The following is a 24,319-nucleotide window of genomic DNA, read 5'->3' on the forward strand; positions in this document are numbered from 1 at the left end:
GTGTTTTCATTGGCGGCTGCGGGCGCGGGCCCCTGAAGCCTCTCAGGAGCCGTCGCTACTTCCTACGGGGCTCCCCGGCCACGTCTGACCCGACCGGGAGTCCCGCACTTTGACCCCCAATCACCTCGCTGGTTCTCCACTGCGGGAGAAGCCCTCGGGGGAGGCCCTCGACCCGGACATCGCCGGGAGGCCGGAGATCCCACCGCGAGGTCCCCGCTGGGAGGCTCGTGAGGAAGAAGGCCGAAGACTCAGGTAATCTCCGGGGAGGAGGGCGGGAGGCCCCCGAGGCCTGGAGCACGCCCCTCCCCCGGGGAGATCCCACGCAAGGCCCCAACCTACCCCAGAGCGTGACGGAACTGGGCCACGGCCCCTTCGCTTGGTGCCTGAAAGACTCGGCATGGTTAGAGCGCTATGTGGAACTGCCCTATCAAGCGCTAGTGAGTTCCCCTTCGAAGCGCTATTGAGACACTGAGTGCTACGTCCTGCTTGAGGGCCCGTTTTGAAAGGCTATGGTTCTACACCTTGTTGTGAATGCCAAATTTGACGTGTTAGTAATCTGCCATGTGCGCTATGTTCATAGGGTCTGATTTTGAGCGCTATTAAATTGCTATGTGCAGCGCTATGTTCCTAGGGCCTGATTTTAAGCGGTATTAAATTGCTATGTGCAGCGCTATGTTCCTATGCCTTGGATTTTGAGCGCTATTAAATTGCTATGTGCAGCGCTATGTTCCTAGGGCCTGATTTTAAGCGCTATTAAATTGCTATGTGCAGCGCTATGTTCCTATGCCTTGGATTTTAAAGCGCCATTAAATTGCTATGTGCAGCGCTATGTTTAACCGCTGTGCTTAACGCTCCCCCAGGATCACCAGGTGGCGCGCTGTGGTTCCATACCACGTTTACTGTATTCAGGTATTGCCAAAAGAGTCATAATGAAATGCTTTTGAACCTAACGTGATTTAGATAAAACTAATTGATTTTATTGAACATACTGTGTGGTGTCAGTTATTGCGTGCGTTTCCTGTTTCGGTGGATGAGTGTGCTGTATGGTCGCTTTACACATAAACCTTCGGGTGCCTACCTGCTTGAGTCACGTTACCCCCCAGAGGGCCTGGTGACCCCCGGTCCTACACCCTGGCAGCCGTGTCTTGGGCCTGCATCCGCTCCATGCTCTCCATAATCCTGCGGATGTTGGCCAGATCCTGGCTGACACTGCTGGAGCCACTCTGAGTAGATAGTGATTGGTGTCTCTGTATCATGACTCCAGCAATGCCAGCCATGGACCGTTGGAGAGCATTGAAGGGGCTGTAGGTGTCCGTGATCTTCTGCATGTGGTCCCTAATGGGACTGAGACACCCACGAATGGCCTCAAGTTTGTCCGCCAGGTGCTCAAACTCCACCCGCACCTGTTCCGCCAACTGCTGCTGGAGCTCTACAATCCGGCTTTGGAAGGCCAGGATTGTGGCATCGGGCTCCTGGGAGGTAGCTGTGGCGGGAAGTGCCGGCTGCTGGTTGGTTTGTGCAGGGGGTGGGGGTGGTGCAAGGCTGCTGGATTGCCCTGCTCCTGGAAGTGAGCTGGTGATGGTGTCAATCAGGCGTTGCAGGGATTCCTCGTCGATGGTGTACACGTCCTCATCATCACTGGTGGTTTGGCCACGCTGCTGTCCAGGAGGTGCTGTCTCTCCCTCTGAAATGTGATAGGGGAGATACAGTTTAACAGTGTTTGTCATCTACAATCATGCATTGGATGATTTGACTAGCAGACAGCAGGACAGTGTCAATTCATACTGATTTTGAGGGGAGGCATACTTGTTGCCGGATGGTTATGATTTTGATGAGGTTGCTTATGTTAAGTTGTAGTAGTACATGATGGTCTCACAGGGCCATATTAGCAAGAAGCTCAATTGAAATATCGCCGCTTTAGTGGCAGGAAACTGCCACTTAAACGGAGATAAGGTGCTTCATGATATGCGCAATAGAATTCCAATAGAAGCCCAGGTTCGATGTCCTGCACATCTAACCTGGGCTTCTATTGGAATTCTATAGCGCATATCATGAAGCGCCTTATCACTGCTTTAGCAGCATTTTCCTGCCGCTAAAGCGGCGATCATTTTATCGAGCTTCTTGCTAATATGGGCCACAGTTTCCAAATATGACAGAAGTTATGGGACAATATCTACACACAGGCATCCCGATTTGTGTCCTCTGTTCATTTGTGTGAGTAATGCACTTTTCCACACAGAGTAGTCATTGTTGGTGGGGTCAGATCTGTCTGTGTATGCACTGCATTGTGTGCTGGTGGTACCTACAGCTTTGTTTCACTGCCCATATTCCCATTCGGTTGGTGGGCCTTAGAATTCTGTGGATTAAGAATGGTGTGCTGTGGCACACTGGGTGGTATGTGAGTGTTGGTCAGAGTTGTGTGCATTTTGCATTGTTTGAGTTTGTTTTTCTTCTTTACGTCAGGGGTTGTATGTACACAAGAATGTGTCAGAGTGTTGATTGCATGGTTTATGATGTCGTCCACATCAGTGATATGACATGATACTTGTACAATGTATGGCCTGCACGCATGCTATTCATCTGGCAGTGGCACTTGCCTTGTCAATGTGGCTCACAGACACACACGTTAGCTGGGTACTGCACTTGTGCGTGTTTGTAGCGAGGGTATATTGCTGTGGGATTGTGGCACACTTTAGGCACATTAGCAAGGAGAGTCTACTTGCAGTTTCAACATGTGCAGCTGTATGTGGTACACATGGACATCTCTGTGGCTTTGTCTGTTGTGATTTGTCTGGTGTGCATGTCGTACGTCATGTTCTGGCCTGCATTGCTGTGTGCCCTCCATTTGTGAAACCCGTTGTGTGTGTGGTTCTTTGTGTGTTTGAAATTTTGTGGCTGGAACTCCAGACAGGGGCATGTTACCAAGGAAGTGGCAGTGATAGACTTAAGCCATCTATGGGCATTTTTTCAGGGAAGGAGGGGACATATGATCACGAATGGCGTTGAGGATATTGCTGCTTTTGCGTCAGCAAACTGCCACTGAGGCGGTGATGAGGGGCTTGATTCTATGCCCTGGAGACTTTCAATTGCAACCCATGTTCTTGAGTGAACCTGTGATTATATTGTTATTTTGAAAGAAATTTATCAAGCACATTATCGCTACATTAGCGGGATTTTCCTTCCGCCAAAGCAGCAAGGATATCATTGTCTTTCTTGCTGATGTGGCCCCTTGTCCTCACAACTCCCACCACCACTTAGATTGCACCAGGCTCACACATGTTCTCAAGGGTAGGGTGCAGGCTGTTGTTTCCCCATGCAATGGTTGGAATGTTGTACAGCTTTGCACCGGCGCAGGCTCCCTAGCAACATTTTACCAGTGTGTCTGCGAGCAGGGAGGTTTGTTTACGTGTAAGTAGTAGTTTCTTCTTGCACATGGAGTGAGCAATGACAGCATTTTTGAACTTTCATGTGTGCTGCTTCATGCAGCATACATGTGACTTAGGAACTGGCATCTGATTTCACAGTTTGGTCATGTACAGGAAAGGACACCTTCCAGCACATGTAAATACCATGGCTTTTGACTTTTCCAATGTGGACTGCACGTGGGAGCACACCTGAAACTCGCAAATGTGAGGATATGTTATGCATTTCTCCAAGTTTTGCTACCTTAGGCCCAGGGATTCTATGGTGTTCACATCTGCACTGCCACATGTTCTATCCACTCTTGATGATTAATGGCAGCATCAACTTCTGTGGCTGTAGTGGTGGGACACCCACCACTACAACAACTGCATGCCCCCTTTCACAGAAGGTTTAGCCTGGAAGTGGCCACATTCGCAAGTCAGCGTGAACACACTTTACATAGCTTGATACAACATTGGGTGACTTGACGCTGCCTTGGCCATGTTGCGCTCTCCCTATCACCACCGCTAATTCCGACATGAGTGACATTGTGGTTGTGATGGGGGCTTGTTGATATGGCCCATGGTGTAAACACACTTTACCCTCATGGTTGACTCCACATGTAGTGTGTAAGTGTTCTCCGATTCTGATGTGTGTGCATTTCATGATGTCTTTTTCTGCTGCTCTGGCCTGGTCAATGCCACCCTGACATGCGATACTAATCTGTGGGTGATGTGTGTTTGTGTATATGCCACTCAGCTGCTGCCATCGATGGTACATTCTGTACTGGTTCTGATAGTCACGGGCTGACATGTGTGTGATGGGTACCTAACTGCATTTTAGTTAACTGACACAGTTGACTTGCCATGTGGTTATGTTGAATGGCACATGAGGGTGCGATGGTCAACTCACATCATGAGTGATGTTGGATGCTGTATTCTGTGTGGCAGATGTGTGCATTGTGGGCCATTTTGTCGCGACCGATGATGTACTTATCACCGCTTTGCCAGCAGAGTACAGGCGCCGAGGCGACAATGAGGGGCTAGATCAAGTGCCCAATGGAATTACCAAATGAGCCTAGGGTCACACCAGACACTAGACTTCTGATGGAATTCTATGGGGGATGTCATCACGCCTCTTGCTGCCACTTTACCAGCATTTTCCTACTGCACAGGCAGTGATGATTATGTCACGATTCTTGGTAATCTGGCCCCACATCTTATGAACAGGCAAGGAGGCACATTGCATGGGAATGTAGGTGTTGTCTTATTTTCTGACTTTGCACATCACCACACACATTCAATTTGGCTGCACATGGACACATGCGACTCTGACACCACATTGTGGATGCACTGTGTATGTTAATGCTCATGTGCACGATTAGGCATGCCGCCTCCGACGTCACCACACAGGCGGCATTAGGCACATGTGCTTGAGTAGTCTACAGGTATGCGCATGTGCGTATGTGTCAAGCTGGCAAATATGAGCCCCTTTCACGCTTTAGTTTGCGTGAAAGGGGTGTTGTTATGGGTGTACCCACGCCACATCTGTGGAACCTGACACATTCCCAGATTTATATTTTGTAAAGCTGGGAATGCTTCAGAATCCTACACCTCCCCAGGGGAGCGTAGGAGTGGCACAATCAGGAGAAATACTTTTATTTGTCCTTGTTTTTCCCTCTTTGTATGCATGCTACATTCTGCAGCACACATACAAAGTGCAATCAATTATTGTTTTTGTGCAGGAAGGTGTCTCTTGCTGCACAAAAACAAACATCCCCATAAAGCAGGCTCCCTTGCAACATGACGCAAGGGTGTCTCTGCTGGCGCGCGGCTGCTGTTTGTGCACCAGCCTTGGGGAGAAGGACAGGAATGAGCCGTATCTTGTAGATACGGCGCATTCCTGCCCTTTTATGTTGATGCACAGCAACGCTGCAGGAAGGCGTGCTGTACTGCCGTGCGTCAAAATATAGTAAATGAGGCCCACAGTATTTTGTCGAGGAAGGGCACCTATCCTGTACAAAACCTACGCGAGAGTCGGGCACACCCCCTAGCACTATGGTGCTAAGGTGTGTGCCTGGCGCACGGCAGCTGAAATCAGTGTCGGCGCGAGGGAGAGGAGAGGACACAGGCATATCTCTGTGGATGTGGTGCTCTCCTGCTCTCTCCCTCTCACGCAACGCAGCACAGACTTTGAGGGCTGCGCTCTGTTCCGTGGCAGTTTTCAAAATCGGGGCCAGAATGTTTTTTTCGTTTGCCCATGCTACACATTATCTTGCCAATGCTGAAGAGCGTCGCCCAAGGCACTGGCAAAACCAGCAGGTGCCAATGGTGAGACCTTTTATTTATGCAAATGTTTGTTTTGGCAGCTGTGGCCTGCCTGATGCAGGGGACAACCCTGTGAATTTGCCCCCATGGGGGGGGCACAGATGGCGCTGCCATCTCTTGAGACTTCCAGGTAGTTTGATGCTGACATATAAGAGGGAAAAGACGTCACATTATTATCAGTTTAACAGGAGCTTTGTTTTAATAAAAATTTTAATCTGAGGCATGAGGTGTGTGCGGCATACATACCACATAATTGAGACAAACTCGTTGACAATTCTGCATGCAAGAACCAATGGGGAAAACACCCCAGAAAAGAACATCACATGCTAATCCCTGATTTTATGCAATTTGCAGAGAGGCCTTGGCCGGAAGTCCTATTCATTAATCTCTACCCCCTGCATGAGTATAATTTCTTACGTTCCTTGAGAACCCCTCCCTTAATGATGGAACTCTGACCGCCTCATGCTTTACATTTTTAGATCTTCTGTGGACACAAGTTTGATTCCATCACAGGAGCAATAGTCTGCTCCAGGGCGAGAATTGCTTCTGAAGTGAGGCTTCAGGCTTCCACGCAGGGACAGTTCCTCCACTTGGCCAGTGCAGCTGTCCATCTCCCACTCTCAGGCGTCCTCTTTACTAAGACCACCTTAGTTCCATGTACATGGTGCCCTGTTTTTCAGCCTGTCCTTTTAATTCACCGTTCTTCAAAGAACGCCTCTTGTGTTGGTGTTCTTCTTTCCCCCAATCCTTTTCTATCCTCCAACCCTCTGGACATCCCTGTCCAAGATTCCAAGACGTGGCTTTGCTAAGGGCACAAAGGGGTTCTTTGGAGCTTCACCCGTATAATGAAGAGGGGACCATCTGGGTAGGAGAGGAGATAGAGACGGGATCCTCAGAGTCTGGCCAGATCAAAGGAGGCCTTCTTTGTCCCTAGAAATTTCAGTCTTTTGCTCAGCTGGTGGACCCCAAGACCCGAGGTCAGCAGGCCCAGGAAGGAGAAGACTGACCAAACGGCGACTGAATCTGGATCCACTCCAGCTGTGGAGACAGGGGAGACAGGTCAGTAGGGTACAGAGAGCCCAGTGGCTTCAAAAACACAAGGAATGGTGACTTCATTGACTTGTGACAGGGATGCGGATGAGCAGCTTTTGTTATTGCTGCAAACTCGCTCCATAATCCCTTGCGGGCCTCGCCTTTAAAATGCCTTTTTGTCCAAATCTCAGCCTCTGGTGGGCCCCGGGCGACAGGACCACCACCTAATTATTCAGCATGACGTGGCCTTGCTTTTTCTTGTCAACTTCCATTTCCTCACCCTAAGTTGGGGGGGACCTCAAAATCATCACCTTCCCTGCCTTCCATCAAAACCATTTGCAGTTTTTCTCTTGGGTAGTTGCTTTGTGCTGTAGCTGGGGGAGTTTTGCTTTATAGGATGTTTTGTGTAGGGTCACATTGTAGAAGATGTAAAAAATAAAAAAGTGTAAAAATCATTGTTTAAGGTGTTTTGTTCTCTGGGAACAGATTGTGTGGTTACAATTCAATGCTTTTCTACAATGCAGTTTCACTTTAAAGTTCAGCCTATTTTGATCTTTCTTAATTGTGCTTGAACCTACCTTTAGCTATCCACTCTCCTAACTTAAAGATGCAGAGCAGTTATTACTGCTGAACCCCATACTTACACAGTGATGTAAAACAGCATGTTGTGATGTTACTTCTTAATACAGAACTAGTGTTGATTGCTTTAGTACACACGAGGCCGCGTTCTCAACAAAACAACAAGGAAATATCACTGTGGCTCTCCCTAGAACAGTGGGAGAGACACTACAATAAAATTCACTACATGCTGCAAAATCACCCCATAATGCTTTGCGGGGCCTCAGCTTTAAAATGCCTTTTCATCCATATCTCAGCCTTTGGTGGTTCCAGGGTGACGGGACCACCACCAAATTGCTCAGCACCAAGTAGCCATGCTGTTCTCACTATCTTTCAGGCCTTGACCCTAGGTTGGAGGGGGACAGACCTTTAAATCATCACCACCTTTCCTTTTCAATGCTATTTCAAGTTCTCACATGCTTAGAGATTGTGGGGAATATTAGCAAGGACTTGCGATAATTATCGCAAAGCGCGCTTAGCGCTGTTTTTTTTATCACCGGCTATCGCTGTATTTTATCGCAGAGATAACGCGTTAGCATCAACGTTTATCTCAAAGACGATATTAAATCCAGCGATAGCGGTGAATCCCAACAATAACGTGAGATATCCAGCGATAAAAACTCCATCGCTAATGGAAATCTTGCTAATAGGCAGGTGAGGACTTAACCGTAGAATCCACCTCCCATTGACTATAATGGGTAAGTCAGAATTCTACTAGGTGTAAAATATAAGCGATAAATGCGGTTAGCGTGCGTTTTTTTATCGCTTCGCGGGCCTTGGTAATAGGCGGAAGGTGTGTTTGCGACTGCTTTCAGTCGCTTTCAAGTTGGGAACGCCTCCTTTGCATATCATTAGCGATAAACACCGCTGACATGCATCGAGGTACAAAAACGGGCGCTAGCGCCTGTAAGCTGTCGCTAACAGCTGTTAGCGACAGCTTGCTAATAGGGGGATACAAATATCACTGCTTTAGCGGCAAAAAGTGCCGCTAAAGCGGGGATACTGCCCTTGCTAATATGCCCCTCTGTTCTACAGCTGCGTGTGGTTTATTCTCAAGCAGTCTTTTTTATGGTATTTTTGGACTATTAAAAACATAAAGGGGCAGATTTATGTTTCCTGGCGCATCCCTGCAAATCAGCAGGGATCCGCCAGGAAACTTGCGACATGCAAAACCACCCGTGCGCCCCCACTGATGCGCCGCATTTACAATGCGGCGTGCAGTGACGCACGGATGGGCAGATGCGTGTCGCATCCCCCAGCGGAAATGCGGCGCATTGCTAGAGTCGCGTCGCATTCACGATACGGCTCCAGCAAGACTCGGGGTGTCCTATGCCTAACATGCTGCATCACTCCTTACGCCTGCTTCAAGCAGTCGCAGGGTTTTGAGGCAGCATGGCCGTAAAAGTGACTGAGTGAAATCTTGTAGATTTCACTCAGCCACTTTTGCGAGGCGTTCCTGCGCCGGAACCCCCCCCCCCGCTCCGGAACGCCCACATGAAACCTGACGCAGGTTTCATGTGGCGCAAGGCTTTATAACGTGACGCATCTCTCTAGATGCGTCACGTTGTAAATACCCCGCAGCATGGCGCTGGCTTTACGCCGCCGTTGAGTCAACATCACCTTTTTATCAGTTTAACAGGAGCTTTGTCTTAAACAGAATTTTAATCTGAGGCATGTGATGCGTGCCGCATACATAGCACATAAACGAGACAAACTCGTTGACAATTCTGCATGCAAGAACCAATGGGGAAAACACCCCAGTAAAGAACATCTGGGGGCAGATTTACGAGTTCTGGCACATCCCTGCAAATCAGCAGGGATGCGCCAGAAAAGATGGGACATGCAATTCCCTCCCTGCGCCACCACAAATGCGTCGCATTTACAATGCGGCGCACCATCAATCAATCAATCATAGCATTTGTAAAGCGCGCTACTCACCCGGAAGGGTCTCAGGGCACTGGGGGGGGGAGGGGTCCACTACTGCTCGAAAAGCCAGGTCTTGAGTTGCTTTCTGAAGGAGAGGTGGTCCTGGGTCGTTCGAAGGCAGATGGGGAGGGAGTTCCATGTCTTGGCGGCCAGGTAGGAGAAGGATCTTCCTCCGGCGGTGGCTTTGTGAATGCGTGGTACGGCGGCGAGGGCGAGGCTGGATGAACGTAGCTGGCGGGTGGGTGTGTAGAAAGTCAGGCGGTTGTTGAGGTACTTGGGGCCGAGGTCGTGGAGGGCCTTGTGTGCGTGGGTGAGGAGTCTGAATGGGATCCTCTTGCTGACGGGGAGCCAGTGCAGGTCTCTCAGGTGGCCGGAGATGTGGTTGTGCCGGGGGATGTCCAGGACGAGACGTGCGGAGGTGTTCTGTATGCGCTGGAGTCTTTTCTGTAGTTTGGCTGTGGTTCCGGCGTAGAGGGTGTTTCCGTAGTCCAGTCGGCTGGTGACGAGTGCCTGGGTGACCGTCTTCCTGGTTTCGGTGGGGATCCATCGGAAGATCTTACGGAGCATGCGCAGGGTGTTGAAGCATGATGAAGAGACGGCGTTGACTTGTCTGGTCATCGAGAGGGAGGAGTCCAGGATGAAGCCCAGGTTGCGTGCGTGGTCCGTTGGCTTGGGTGTGGTGCCCAGGGCAGGGGGCTGATCCCAGGATGAGGACTTCCGTCTTATCTGAGTTCAGTTTCAAGCGGCTGTTCTTCATCCACTCAGCGACGTCTTTCATCCCTTCGAGTAGGCTGGCTCTGGCGGTGGCGGGGTCGTTGGTGAGGGAGAGGATAAGCTGGGTGTCGTCGGCGTAGGAGATGATGTTGAGGTTGTGTTGGCGTGCGATGGCTGCGAGAGGGCTCATGTAGACGTTGAAAAGGGTCGGGCTGAGTGATGATCCTTGTGGTACGCCGCAGATGACTTCAGTGGCCTCGGATCTGAACGGGGGAGGCGGACTCTCTGGGTTCTGCCGGCGAGGAAGAGATGATCCACTCCAGTGCCTTCTCTCAGATGCCGACGTCGCTGAGGCGCTGTACTAGGGTGCGGTGGCAGACAGTGTCGAATGCCGCAGAGAGGTCCAGGAGGATGAGGGCCGCTGTTTCCCCGTTGTCGAGCAGGGATCTGATGTCATCGGTGGCTGCGATCAGGGCGGTCTCGGTGCTGTGGTTGGCTCGGAAACCGGACTGCGAGGGGTCGAGGGAACCGTTCGTCTCGAGGAAGGAGGCGAGCTGTCTGTTGACTGTCTTCTCGATGACTTTGGCGGGGAAAGGGAGGTGCGAGATGGGGCGGAAGTTCTTGAGGTCGGTGGGGTCCGCTGTTGGTTTCTTCAGTAGTGCGCTGAGCTCTGCGTGCTTCCAGCTCTCCGGGAAGATGGCGGTGGTGAAGGAGGCGTTGATGATGTCCCGGAGTTGGGGTGCGACGATGGAGTCGGCCTTGTTGAATACGTGGTGGGGGCAGGGGTCGGTTGGTGATCCGGAGTGGATGGTGTTCATCGTGCGAGCGGTGTCTGCGTTGCTGACCGGGGTCCAGTTGCGGATGGTGGTGGCGGGAGGCGTTGGTTCGGTGGTTGGTTGCGTGGTTGGTGCGCCGAAGCTGTTGTGAATGTCGGCGATCTTGCGGTGGAAGAATGAGGCGAGTGAGTCGCAGAGGTCTTGCGAGGGGGTGATGTCGTTGTTTTCGGAGCTGGGGTTGGAGAGCTCTTTGACGATGCTGAAGAGCTCCTTGCTGTTGTGGGTGTTGTTTTCCAGTCGTTCTTTGAAAGTTGACCTTTTGGTGGTGCGGATCAGTTGGTGGTGTATGCGGGTGGCGTTTTTGAGGGCCGTCATGTTTTCTGTGGTCTGGTCGTGGCGCCAGGCTTTCTCGAGGGTGCGGCAGTTCTTCTTGGAGTTTTTGAGTTCGTTGGTGAACCAAGAGGTTTTGGTGAACCAAGAGGCTAGAGTCATGTCGCAAGCACAATGCAACCCCTGCAATGCTCGGGGGCGCCCTATGCCTAACATGCTGCATCACTCCTTACGCCTGCCTCAAGCAGGCGCAGGGTTTTGACCAGCATGGACGAAAAGTGACTCCGTGAAATCTTGTAGATTTCACTGAATCACTTTTACAAGGCGTTCCTGTGACAGAACACCCACCCTGTGCAGGAACGCCCACATGAAACCTAACGCAGGTTTCATATGGCGCAGGGCTATACAATGTGACGCATCTCCCTAGATGCGTCACGTTGTAAATAAGGCGCAACGTGGCGCATGGTTTACGCTGCTGCTGCATCACAGAAGTGATACAACGGCGGCGTAAAAGTGTCACAAGGGGCTTGTAAATCTGCCCCCACATGCTTATCCCTGAAAAATAGTCTAATTCTGCAAAACCATTGTGTGAGAAGTTGGCCTGGTATATGATGTTCACTAGTTAAAGTGACCACCTTGTACCATGCCAAGCAACCCTTATGGTGTGGTTGTAAGTCAACCTTTTCGGACTAGCTGCCCTAGTGGTAGCGTAGGCTAAGCAGTCTTTGAGGCTAAACTCGTTAAAGCGTGTTAAGCAGGCTGTTTCACCATATGTAACCCCCTTTTATACCAATGAAAGGACACCACACAGATATATATTCAAAGTATATGTATTTATTACTCAAAGTATCCCCTAGACTCTTTATGAGCACAGGAGCACAAATCGTTAAACAAGAAAGTATTACAATATACAGAAGTTGCACTTTATATGGATGGGCCCTGGTGGCCACTCAAACCATATACTAAAATAGTGGTATAAGTACCACGAACAGGAAAGGGAAAAGGCCTAGGGCCTCTAGAATCGCTGGGCCTACAAGGAGCTAACGTTAGTTAGTGACCAGGAGGTCCACGGGTCGCGTGTGCAGTGAGGAAAGTTACACGCGGGCTCCCATAGGTTTTCAATGGGTGCGTAAAAGTTCAAAAGTTACTGCTAGAAGGGTCTTCTGGATGGACTACAAACTTAAGACTTAAAACACAGACACTAGAGATGTTTCTCTACACTTGGGCACCGGAGTGCCAGCTTTACCTCACCCACAGGAAGCGGGTGCATAGGTCTCGAAGTGCGTCGGGTTTCATCTATCTGTTCAATGGAGCCCGATGACAAAGATGCTGCAGGCGGTCGGTCCAGAAGTGATGCGGTGGATCCAAGGGTGGATCAGAGTTGTAGAAGACCTGAAAGCAGAGGGGACAGTGTTCACAGTCACTAGCCAGTGACCGGCGTGGCACCAGGTAGGTACCAGGCGATGTCGGGTGCAAACAGGTGATAAGGTGTAGCTTGTCTCTGCAGCCACGGGGTCCCTGAAGGTCAACGACGTCCAGGAATCGGTTCACGAGCTGTCCCACGCAGGCTCTCGCTGTCGGCGGTGTCGGCGACTCGAAGGAAGCAAACAAGCCTTGGCAAAGGCAGGAGTCGTGGAAAATGATGAAAGCTGATTGTTCTGACCAGCAAGGTCAGAGGGGCTGCTCCTTTGAAGGGCAGCAGGGGCCAGTCTGGAGCAACCAGACCAGCATTGTAGTTTTTCAAGATGGTCGCCAAGATGGCCACTAGTCAACGGACCAGCAACCGGTTAGGCGCGTCGAGTCGCAAAGTGCAGAGGGGCCCCATGCAGATCGTGGAGATGCTGGAGGGCTCACCTTTGATGCAGATGCTGCTCGGATGTTGGGCTTCTCAGGACCCAAAGCACAACTCGGAGGGAGCCTCTGTTGTCGCGCTTTCAGCTAGTCGGGCGTCTTCCAAGATGGCTGGCTCCACGTGTCTCGGTGCCTCCACGGGTTCCTTCTTTGCAGGGACTGTGGATCAGGCGGTGAGAGGTCTGGAGGTCCAGGTCTTGTCTGTCTCTGGGCTCGGGCTCCGGCGGGAGGCGGAGGCAAAGCAGACGTTGATTCGCTGGATGGTGCTTGCGTTAGCAAGATGGTCACTCCCTGACCATAGGGGAGATTTCCTTCTGTCCTCTGTGCGGCAGAGCGTCGAAGTTCCCGTCTTCTTCTTCGTAGTAAGTTGATTCCAGGATGTCTGAAGTCTTAGGACACAGCTCCTACCTTTAAGCGGATTCTAGGGGCCGGACTACCTGCTAGGTCCCTCCCTAAGGGTGGGACCAGGAAGGGGGGTGGTTACACCCCCAATCCTTTGTCCAGCTCGCCCCAGGTCCGGGGATGGTGTGCCCCAGGACCGGTTTGAACTGGCATATGCACCGAGGCTCCTTGTGAGCCTCAGGCATGTCTGATTCCATTCAAGCCCTACCTGACCAATACACAAAATCCTGTCTGGGGTGGTGCACGCACCTCCCCTGGCAGGAAACCCTTTGTCCACGTCTCCCAAGCTGGAAAGACTCCCAGCAGCAGGAGGGCAGACTTGTGTCTGTGGTGGCAGCATCCATTTTGTGGAGCTGAGGCTATGTCTGATTTTACCCGGGTTTCAGGTACTGTACATGTCCTGTCCCTCTAGAAGGGTGGAATGCTAACCCCGTCGCCAGAATTGGCGAGGGGTTAGTATTCCAATTCGTATGACACCTTACTCAACATGTTTTGATAAAGCCAAACCAAAGATAGCATTTAACCGCGAGGTTCATAATGCACTTAAGAGTATATGGTATGGCGATATCTGGAAACGGTAGAAGGAAGTTGTTCCGACCACTGCAGACAGGCTCAGCTCATGCCAGAGCACCATCTCACATGGAACCAAGCACTCTGCCTTCAGGATTGTTAAGGCCTGCCATAGGAGTGACTTATAGGTTAACATGTGTCCCATTTAAGGTTAGGTATAGGTATACTACACCTAAGTAAGAGGTGGTTACACCAACTTACCCCAGCTGAGTGATCAGCCAGTTGTTAGGCCAGGTAAGGGGTGTCATAATACATGCTTCAGCCCCTGGTAGGCCTTAGATACACCAATGCCCTGGGTACCTAGTGTACACTGGTACAGGGGCTCACAGGGTGATCCAATTCCAATTGGTTATGCACCTAGGGTGCATAGTGTCAATTTAGTAGAGAGAGCAGCAGGCTGGGGGTCTGATTAGCAGGCCCACAGCCTCAATATGTCAAAAACCAGTGAAGCAAAAAGCAAAAATTTGGGGTGACCATAGGATAGCAGACCCTACTCTCCTACACAACCCCCCACCCAAACGCAGGGACATTAAACTAGCCTTGACCAGTCTCGTCTTCATGTCCTAAGTGGAAGTACCTGGAGAGACCATCTGCATTCTCATGGTCTGTACCTGGCCGGTGCTCCACTGTAAAGTCCTTCCCCTGTAGGGAAATGGACCACCTAAGCAGTTTGGGGTTTTCACCCTTCATCTGATTTAGCCACAAGAGGGGCTTATGGTCGGTCTGAATCTTGAAGTGAGTGCCAAACAAGTATGGCCTCAGCTTCTTCAGGGCCCACACCACAGCAAAGGCCTCCCTCTCAATAGCTGACCAATTCTTCTCTCTGGGGGTCAACCTTCTGCTAATAAAAGCAATGGGTTGGTCTTGACCATCTACATTAAGTTGTGACAGCACAGCTCCCACACCCAACTCAGAAGCATCTGTTTGGACAATAAACTCTTTGGAGTAGTCAGGACTTTTCAGGATAGGTGCAGAGCACATGGCCTTCTTCAGGTCATCAAATGCCTTTTGACAGCTTACTGTCCACTGAACCTTTTTGGGCATCTTTTTGGATGTCAGATCATTAAGAGGAGTCACAATGGACCCATAGTTCTTAACAAACTTCCTGTAGTACCCAGTCAAGCCCAAGAAAGCTCGAACTTGAGTCTGGGTGGATGGAGGGGACCAGTCCTTGATGGATTGTATCTTACTCTCCAGTGGTTGAACTTGGCCTCCACCTACAAGGTGGCCCAAATACACAACCTTACTCTGCCCTATCTGGCACTTAGTAGCCTTGATAGTGAGGCCTGCCTTTTGCAGAGCCTCAAGTACCTTCTTCAGGTGGATCAGGTGATCCTCCCAGGTGGAGCTAAAGACAGCAATGTCATTAAGATATGCTGCACAAAAGTCATCCAACCCAGTAAGGACTTGATTCACCAACCTTTGGAAGGTGGCAGGTGCATTCTTCAGACCAAAGGGCATCACCAAAAACTGATAATGCCCACCTGGGGTTGAAAATGCTGTTTTGGCCTTAGACTCCTCAGCTAATCTGATTTGCCAATAGCCAGCTGTCAAATCAAATGTGCTCAAAAACTTAGCAGAAGACAGTTTATCTATGAGCTCATCTGCCCTTGGAATAGGATGTGCATCTGTCCTAGTGACAGCATTGAGTCCTCTGTAATCCACACAGAACCTCATCTCTCTCTTGCCATCTTTGGTGTGAGGTTTGGGGACCAGAACCACTGGGCTAGCCCAGGGGCTCTCTGAGGGCTCAATGACACCCAGTTCCAGCATTTTGTGTACCTCAGCCTTTATACAGTCCCTGACATGGTCAGGTTGTCTGTAAAGTTTGTTCTTTACAGGAAGACTGTCACCAGTGTCCACCACATGGGTACACCAGTCAGTTTGACTAGTTATCAGTGAGAACATATGTTGAAATGATTGTAGAACCTGTCTACATTCAATCTGCTGATGCTCAGTGAGGTTGCCTCCAAGGGTCACTCCTTCAACTGAAACATCTTCAGGGTTCTGAGACAACAGGTCTGGGAGAGGGTCACTCTCTTCCTCCTGTCCCTCATCTGTAGCCATGAGCAAGCCCATGTCTGCCCTGTCAACATATGCTTTTAACCTGTTAACATGGAGTACCCTGTGGGGACTCCTGGGAGTTCCTAGGTCCACCAAGTAGGTAACCTCTCCCTTCTTTTCCAGGATTGTATGGGGTCCAGACCACTTGTCTTGGAGTGCTGCTGGGGCCACTGGTTCCAACACCCATACCTTCTGTCCTGGCTGATACTCAACCAAGACAGCCTTTTGGTCATGCCAAGCTTTCTGTAAGACCTGGCTTGCCTCAAGGTTTTTGGATGCCTTCTCCATATACTCAGCCATCCTGGAGCGGAGACCAAGTACATAGTCCACTATGTCTTGTTTAGGCTTTTTGAGAGGTAACTCCCATCCTTCCTTCACTAAACACAGTGGGCCTCTCACAGGGTGCCCAAACAACAATTCAAAGGGGCTGTAGCCAACTCCTTTTTGTGGGACCTCTCTGTAAGCAAACAGAAGGCAGGGTAGAAGGATGTCCCATCTTCGCCTGAGCTTTTCAGGTAATCTTTTGATCATACCGTTTAGGGTCTTGTTGAATCTCTCAACAAGCCCATTGCATTGTGGGTGATAAGGGGTGGTGAACTTGTAGTTGACACCACATTCCTTCCACATAGCTGTCAAGTATCCTGACATGAAGTTGGTACCTCTGTCAGAAACCACCTCCTTAGGAAACCCCACTCTGGAGAATACTCCCAGCAGGGCCCTGGCCACAACAGGAGCTGTAGTGGTCCTAAGGGGAATTGCCTCTGGATACCTGGTGGCATAATCCACTACCACCAGTATAAATCTGTGCCCAGATGCAGTGGGAGGATCCATGGGACCCACTATATCGATTCCCACTCTTTCAAAGGGAACCCCCACCACAGGTAGTGGTATTAGGGGGGCCTTTGTTGTGCCACCTGATTTGCCACTGGCTTGGCAGGTTACACAGGAGCGACAACACTCCTTGGTATCTTCATTCATATGAGGCCAGTGAAAGTGAGGGACAAGCCTGTCCCAAGTCTTGTTCTGGCCTAAGTGTCCTGCTAGAGGAATATCATGGGCCAAGGTAAGAAGGAAGCCCCTAAATTGCAGAGGTATAACCAACCTCCTGGTTGCACCAGGTTTTGGGTCTCTAGCCTCTGAATAAAGGAGCCCATCATCCCAATACACTTTATGGGTACCTTGAGCATTCCCAGCAGCCTCAGCAGCAGCCAGCTGTCTGAGGGGTTCAAGAGATGGACAGGATAACTGAGCCTGCCCCAAGTCAGCCCTGGAAGGTCCCCCTGTCCCCAGAAACTCAACCTGGTCAGGTTCAAGCTCTTCAGGAACAGTTCCTTCAGGGTTCTCTAGATCATCTTCCTGGGAAGGCTGATCATCACTTTGAGGCAGGGGGGAAGGCGCAGCCTTAACCCTCCTGTTCTTCTTCTTGGTAGGTGCTTGGTCCATTGTTCCAGGATCCAAGACCTGTGGTTCAGTGAGGCACTTTTTGGCCTGTGACCTGGTCACAGCAAGGACATGTGGTGATATACCTAACATCTCTGCATTTGTCCTGTACTCCACTTCTGACCATAGAGAACTCTCTAGGTCATTGCCCAACAAACATTCTACTGGGAGGTCTGCACTAACCACAACCCTTTTGAGGCCAGTTACCCCTCCCCATGAGAAGTTAACAATAGCCACTCTATGTGAAGTAGTGGCATTGCTAGCATTGGTCACCAGGTAATTCTCACCTGGTATGTACTGTCCAGGGTCCACAAAGCCTGGTGTCACCATAGTGACACTGGCACATGTGTCCCTGTAGGCTTGAGCCACTTTTGCATTTATTAAAGGAGTCTGTCCGTACTTGCCCAGGTTACTGGGGCTCACAGTCAGGGACAAATCCATGTCCCCATCACAGATCAAGACTGCCTGTGTAAGGGTTCTGTCTAAGTCAGAATCTCCTTCAGTTCCCATAGTGATTCCCACTACACCCTTTGTCTGAGGACCAACACTGCTAACAGTAGTACTGGGAGCAGGTGCCTTAGGGGCAACAGTGTTGGGCGCTCCACCCTTCTTACAATCACTAGTCCAGTGAGTTGTATTCTTGCAAGATTTGCACCAGGGTTTCTTTGGACCTTCTTTCTTCTTCCCTTTGGGTTGTTGGGACCCACCCTCGTTAGTACTAGTTTGGGGCCCTGTTGAAGACTTCTGGTCTTTGAATTTCTGATCTCCACCCTTTAGGTCTGTTTTCTTCTGATCACCCCCTTGGCCCTGGTTCGGGTTCTTTTGCTTAACCCTGGTTCTGACCCATTTGTCTGCCTTCTTTCCCAATTCTTGGGGAGAGGTCAGATCTGAGTCAACCAAGTGTTGATGCAGTTGCTGGTTCTGACAGTTATTTAAAATCTGTTCTCTCATCATCAAATTGTACAATCCTGTATAATCAGATACCTTACTTCCCAGCAACCAACCCTCCAAAGCCTTAGTGGCACATTCAATTAATTCAGACCAGTCCTGAGTCGGTGTCTTCTGGGTATCTCTGAACATTAACCTGTACTGTTCAGTGGTTAAGCCTAACCCATCAACTAGGACACTCTTCAGGGCTCTGTAGTTTCTGACATCCTCCTCCCTAACAGTGAGGAGTCTATCTCTGCCTCTTCCTTCAAAGGAGAGCCATAAGATTGCTGCCCACTGGTCTTAAGGAACCTGCTGCACTTTGCAGGCTCTCTCAAGCGCAGTCATCCACTTGTGGATATCATCCCCACTTTTGTAGGGGGGCACAACCTTGGACAGGTTCCTATTGTCAAAGACCCTATCTTTGTCCTTAGGGACAATGCTGCCACCAGTGGGTATAGACCCACTCTCTCTAGGTTGCCTAGCCTTGTTCAGTTTCTCTTCCATCAGGGCTACTTCTAGCTCCTGTCTCCTGATCCTCAGCTGAGCTTCCTTCATTCTGGCCTCATGCTCCCTCCTCTGAGGGCTGGTCATCCCCCTTCTGGATCGACCTTAAGAGCCTCTAGAGGCATGAGAAGCATTAGAGTCACCTGAGTGATTCCTCTGCCTCCCAAACCCCTGGTTAAGTCCACAAGGGGGAAAAAAATGGGGTGACCCCATTGTCAGTCCCAAGTAGCCTTAAGTTAGCTGGGCCACGTATAACACTTGGCACTGGGCTAGTTCTCCCTTCATCCCCACTACCATCTGTATCAGTACCCTTATCACTTTCATCCTCTGTAGTGTGATTCTCATCTAAGGGGTGACTAGTGGAAAGGGGTACTTCGGTAGCATCTTCATAAGGGGGGCCTCCTGTTCCAGTCCCTAAGGGTCCTAACTGGGAGGCTTTCTTGAGAGCTCTCTGATCTTCATCAGCTTGTAATAGTTCTCTGAGTTCAGCAGAGGTAGGGTTCCTGGGCTGTTTAAGGCCCCTGATATTTGCCAACTGCCTGAGCTCATTTTGGTTTAGGGTAGCAAAGATGGTTGGTGCCCTCTGGGGGTCACTCTCAACAGAGATGGGTACATTGGACCCCTCTGCCCCAGCCCTTGCTCTTAAGTGTGGGTGGATATGTTGCAACTACCTACACTTGGGTTTTCCTACTAAACCTATCTAGTAGTTGTAGTCAGGGTGTGCTACTCCCTTTGCTCTACAACAACTAAGTTTAGTAGAACTTAAGTATATCTAATCTTGTTTTATATGTACCTAAAGGTACCTGTATGATCTTTCAATTGGTAACAAAGGGATTACAGAGGTAAAACACAGCAAGCTCAAATCCAACCGCTGCTCACCAATGTGAGAAGTTGGCCTGGTATAGGATGTTCACTAGTTAAAGTGACCACCTTGTACCATGCCAAGCAACTCTTATGATGTGGTTGTAAGTCAACCTTTTCGGACTAGCTGCCCTAGTGGTAGCGTAGGCTAAGCAGTCTTTGAGGCTAAACTCGTTAAAGCGTGTTAAGCAGGCTGTTTCACCATATGTAACACCCTTTTATACCAATGAAAGGACACCACACAGATATATATTCAAAATATATGTATTTATTACTCAAAGTATCCCCTAGACTCTTTATGAGCACAGGAGCACAAATCGTTAAAACAAGAAAGTATTACAATATACAGAAGTTGCACTTTATATGGATGGGCCCTGGTGGCCACTCAAACCATATACTAAAATAGTGGTATAAGTACCACGAACAGGAAAGGGAAATGCCTAGGGCCTCTAGAATCGCTGGGCCTACAAGGAGCTAACGTTAGTTAGTGACCAGGAGGTTCACGGGTCGCGTGTGCAGTGAGGAAAGTTACACGCGGGCTCCCATAGGTTTTCAATGGGTGCGTAAAAGTTCAAAAGTTACTGCTAGAAGGGTCTTCTGGATGGACTACAAACTTAAGACTTTAAACACAGACACTAGAGATGTTTCTCTACACTTGGGCACCGGAGTGCCAGCTTTACCTCACCCACAGGAAGCGGGTGCATAGGTCTCGAAGTGCGTTGGGTTTCGTCTATCTGTTCAATGGAGCCTGATGACAAAGATGCTGCAGGCGGTCGGTCCAGAAGTGATGCGGTGGATCCAAGGGTGGATCGGAGTTGTAGAAGACCTGAAAGCAGAGGGGACAGTGTTCACAGTCACTAGCCAGTGACCGGCGTGGCACCAGGTAGGTACCAGGCGATGTCGGGTGCAAACAGGTGATAAGGTGTAGCTTGTCTCCGCAGCCACGTGGTCCCTGAAGGTCGACAACGTCCAGGAGTCGGTTCACGAGCTGTCCCACGCAGGCTCTCGCTGTCGGCGGTGTCGGCGACTCGAAGGAAGCAAACAAGCCTTGGCAAAGGCAGGAGTCGTGGAAAATAAAGAAAGCTGATTGTTCTGACCAGCAAGGTCAGAGGGGCTGCTCCTTTGAAGGGCAGCAGGGGCCAGTCTGGAGCAATCAGACCAGCATCGTAGTTTTTCAAGATGGTCGCCAAGATGGCCACTAGTCAACGGACCAGCAACCGGTTAGGCGCGTCGAGTCGCGAAGTGCAGAGGGGCCCCACGCAGATCGTGGAGATGCTGGAGGGCTCACCTTTGATGCAGATGCTGCTCGGATGTTGGGCTTCTCAGGACCCAAAGCACAACTCAGAGGGAGCCTCTGTTGTCGCGCTTTCAGCTAGTCGGTTGTCTTCCAAGATGGCTGGCTCCACCTGTCTCGGTGCCTCCACGGGTTCCTTCTTTGCAGGGACTGTGGATCGGTTGGTGAGAGGTCTGGAGGTCCAGGTCTTGTCGGTCTCTGGGCTCGGGCTCCGGCGGGAGGCGGCGGCAAAGCAGACGTCGATTCGCTGGATGGTGCTTGCGTTAGCAAGATGGTCACTCCCTGACCATAGGGGAGATTTCCTTCTGTCCTCTGTGCGGCAGAGCGTCGAAGTTCCTGTCTTCTTCTTCGTAGTAAGTTGATTCCAGGATGTCTGAAGTCTTAGGACACAGCTCCTACCTTTAAGCGGATTCTAGGGGCCGGACTACCTGCTAGGTCCCTCCCTAAGGGTGGGACCAGGAAGGGGGGTGGTTACACCCCCAATCCTTTGTCCAGCTCGCCCCAGGTCCGGGGCTGGTGTGCCCCAGGACCGGTTTGAACTTGCTTTTGCACCGAGGCTCCTTGTGAGCCTCAGGCATGTCTGATTCCATTCAACATTCAAGCCCTACCTGACCAATACACAAAATCCTGTCTGGGGTGGTGCACGCACCTCCCCTGGCAGGAAACCCTTTGTCCACGTCTCCCAAGCTGGAAGGACTCCCAGCAGCAGGAGGGCAGACTTGTGTCTGTGGTGGCAGCATCCATTTTGTGGAGCTGAGGCTATGTCTGATTTTACCCGGGTTTCAGGTATTGTACATGTCTTGTCCCTCTAGAAGGGTGGAATGCTAACCCCGTCGCCAGAATTGGCGAGGGGTTAGTATTCCAATTCGTATGACACCTTACTCAACATGTTTTGATAAAGCCAAACCAAAGATAGCATTTAACCTTGAGGTTCATAATGCACTCAAGAGTATATGGTATGGCGATATCTGGAAACGGTAGAAGGAAGTTGTTCCGACCACTGCAGACAGGCTCAGCTCATGCCAGAGCACCATCTCACATGGAACCAAGCACTCTGCCTTCAGGATTGTTAAGGCCTGCCATAGGAGTGACTTATAGGTTAACATGTGTCCCATTTAAGGTTAGGTATAGGTATACTACACCTAAGTAAGAGGTGGTTACACCAACTTACCCCAGCTGAGTGATCAGCCAGTTGTGTCAAATTGCTAGGCCAGGCCAGGGGTGGCATAATACATGCTTCAGCCCCTGGTAGGCCTTAGATACACCAATGCCCTGGGTACCTAGTGTACACTGGTACAGGGGCTCACAGGGTGATCCAATTCCAATTGGTTATGCACCTAGGGTGCATAGTGTCAATTTAGTAGAGAGAGCAGCAGGCTGGGGGTCTGATTAGCAGGCCCACAGCCTCAATATGTCAAAAACCAGTGAAGCAAAAAGCAAAAATTTGGGGTGACCATAGGATAGCAGACCCTACTCTCCTACACATTGATTTCATGAAAATTGCAGAGAAGCCTTGGCCGGAAGTCCCGTTCATTAATCTCTACCCCTGCATGAGTATAATTTTTTTAATTCCTTGAGAACCCCTCCCTTAATGATGGAACTCTGACCGCCTCATGCTTTACATTTTTAGATCTTCTGTGCAGCGGCGGTGCGTCCATTGGGGCGCAGGGGCGGAGCCCCACTTACCGTCCGACACGCACGCAAATCAATCCCAGACCGGCAGCAATGGCAATGCAATGATGCGTTGCGTCGGACATGAAGGGGGTAGGGCCGGGGGCGAGCACTGACACAGTTGACAGGCAGCGGCTCGCAATTTTATTGTGCATGCTCGAGTTTGTCTCACGACAAGCACGAGCATGCGCATTCGCTGCACTGTCTGCTACTGACTACTACTGAGAGGAGGGGGCCGAGAAGCCGAGGGTTGCCTCATGCAGCAGCCCCCCTCTCGGTATCCGGGCGAGCCCTATCCGTGCTCCTTCGCCAATCCAGGGCAGGCGCTGCTAATGCAGCGTCTCTGGATTGGCTGAGAGCCTGATACAGTCTCTCAGACCCGTGGCAGCCTACGAGTAACCGCTAATTGGGTGCCGCGCAACTATGGCCAATCACTGTGGCTTATGTCTGAACACAGTGACAGTGATTGGCCATGAGGTGCGCACTCCAGCAGTCGGTCGCGTCATCACGCACGCGGTGGTGCCACACTGTCTGTGTCTGCATAACCTCGTGGCGGCGGTGCGTACAGGAGTCAGGATCCGTCGTGTGACTGAGTGCCTCGTGTGTCGGACTCGTCACTGTCGTGGTGTGGTGACTGACAATTAACTCTTGTCACCTTGCGTACTCTACTGTTCCGGACTTGTCCATTGGTGGTGAGTACTAGTGCAGTGATGCCCCGGGTCTGCAATACTCTCGGATCTGCATAATGCCCGCTGCACTCTTGCCTTCCTGTCCCGTGTCTGTGAAAATCCATACGTCACTTTATTTTAATCAAGGGATGTGCCGTGCATTTCCCAACCGAGGCGAGGCGTGCACGGCTGCACTGAGTGCACCGGCGAAGACTGTTTCACCCAGGTTTATGCGCCGTGTATCATTTGCCACCCCCACTCCCCCCCCCAAAAAAAACCATGAATGGGAGGCTTTTCCAGAAGCTTATGTGGTGACTGCGCACTCCTCAAAGAAGGCAAACTGAGGTGGTGTGACATCTCCGTGCACACTGTCACCAGTACAAGAGAAGTGCGTGTGTGTGTGTGGGGGGGAGGGGGTGTTGTGGCGTTCAGATAATTAATAGGGGTTCACTGACTGCTTAGGCCAACCTCCGAGTCCCAGCATGTGCTAACAGGCCAGTTTCCAGGCTGGCTTGTTTATAATGAGATATAACGTCACGCGTGCCCCTCACCTTTCACACAAAATACTTCTTCTGTCCTTGAAATGCAAATTCAGAGAACTGGCGACATCCTGGTCTCGTGGTCACTGCACGCGTGACACTGTTCACTGCCTGCACGCGTGACACTCCGACCACTGCCTGCACGGGTAACACTGTTTACTGACTGCACGCTTGACACTCTTCACTGACTGCAGGGGTGACACCCTTCACTGTCTGCACGCTCGTCACTCTTCACTGCCTGCACGGTGACACTCTTCAATGACTACACGCGTGTCACTCTTCACTGCCTGCATGCGTTCACTGTCTGCACGCGTGTCACTCTTCACTGTCTGCAACTGACTCTGTTTACTACCTGCACGCTTGACACTTCACTGACTGCACGGGTGACACTTTTCACTGA

The 24,319-nt window shown here is 50.6% G+C and overlaps 1 protein-coding gene across 1 annotated transcript in view; it reads right to left on the reverse strand.

Annotated features, from left to right (window-relative positions):
• Positions 1-953: 953 nt before the first annotated feature.
• The window catches only part of MADCAM1 (mucosal vascular addressin cell adhesion molecule 1), a 74,477-nt gene continuing 51,111 nt past the window's right edge, over positions 954-24,319 (reverse strand). The window contains exon 5 of the mRNA XM_085636843.1: positions 954-1,684. Coding sequence (XP_085492969.1) covers positions 1,125-1,684 — 560 coding nt within the window. The 3' untranslated portion in view covers positions 954-1,124. The remainder of the gene's footprint in view (positions 1,685-24,319) is intronic.

This window comes from Triturus cristatus, chromosome 12 (assembly GCF_964204655.1).
Source record: "Triturus cristatus chromosome 12, aTriCri1.1, whole genome shotgun sequence".
Lineage (NCBI taxonomy): Eukaryota > Metazoa > Chordata > Amphibia > Caudata > Salamandridae > Triturus > Triturus cristatus.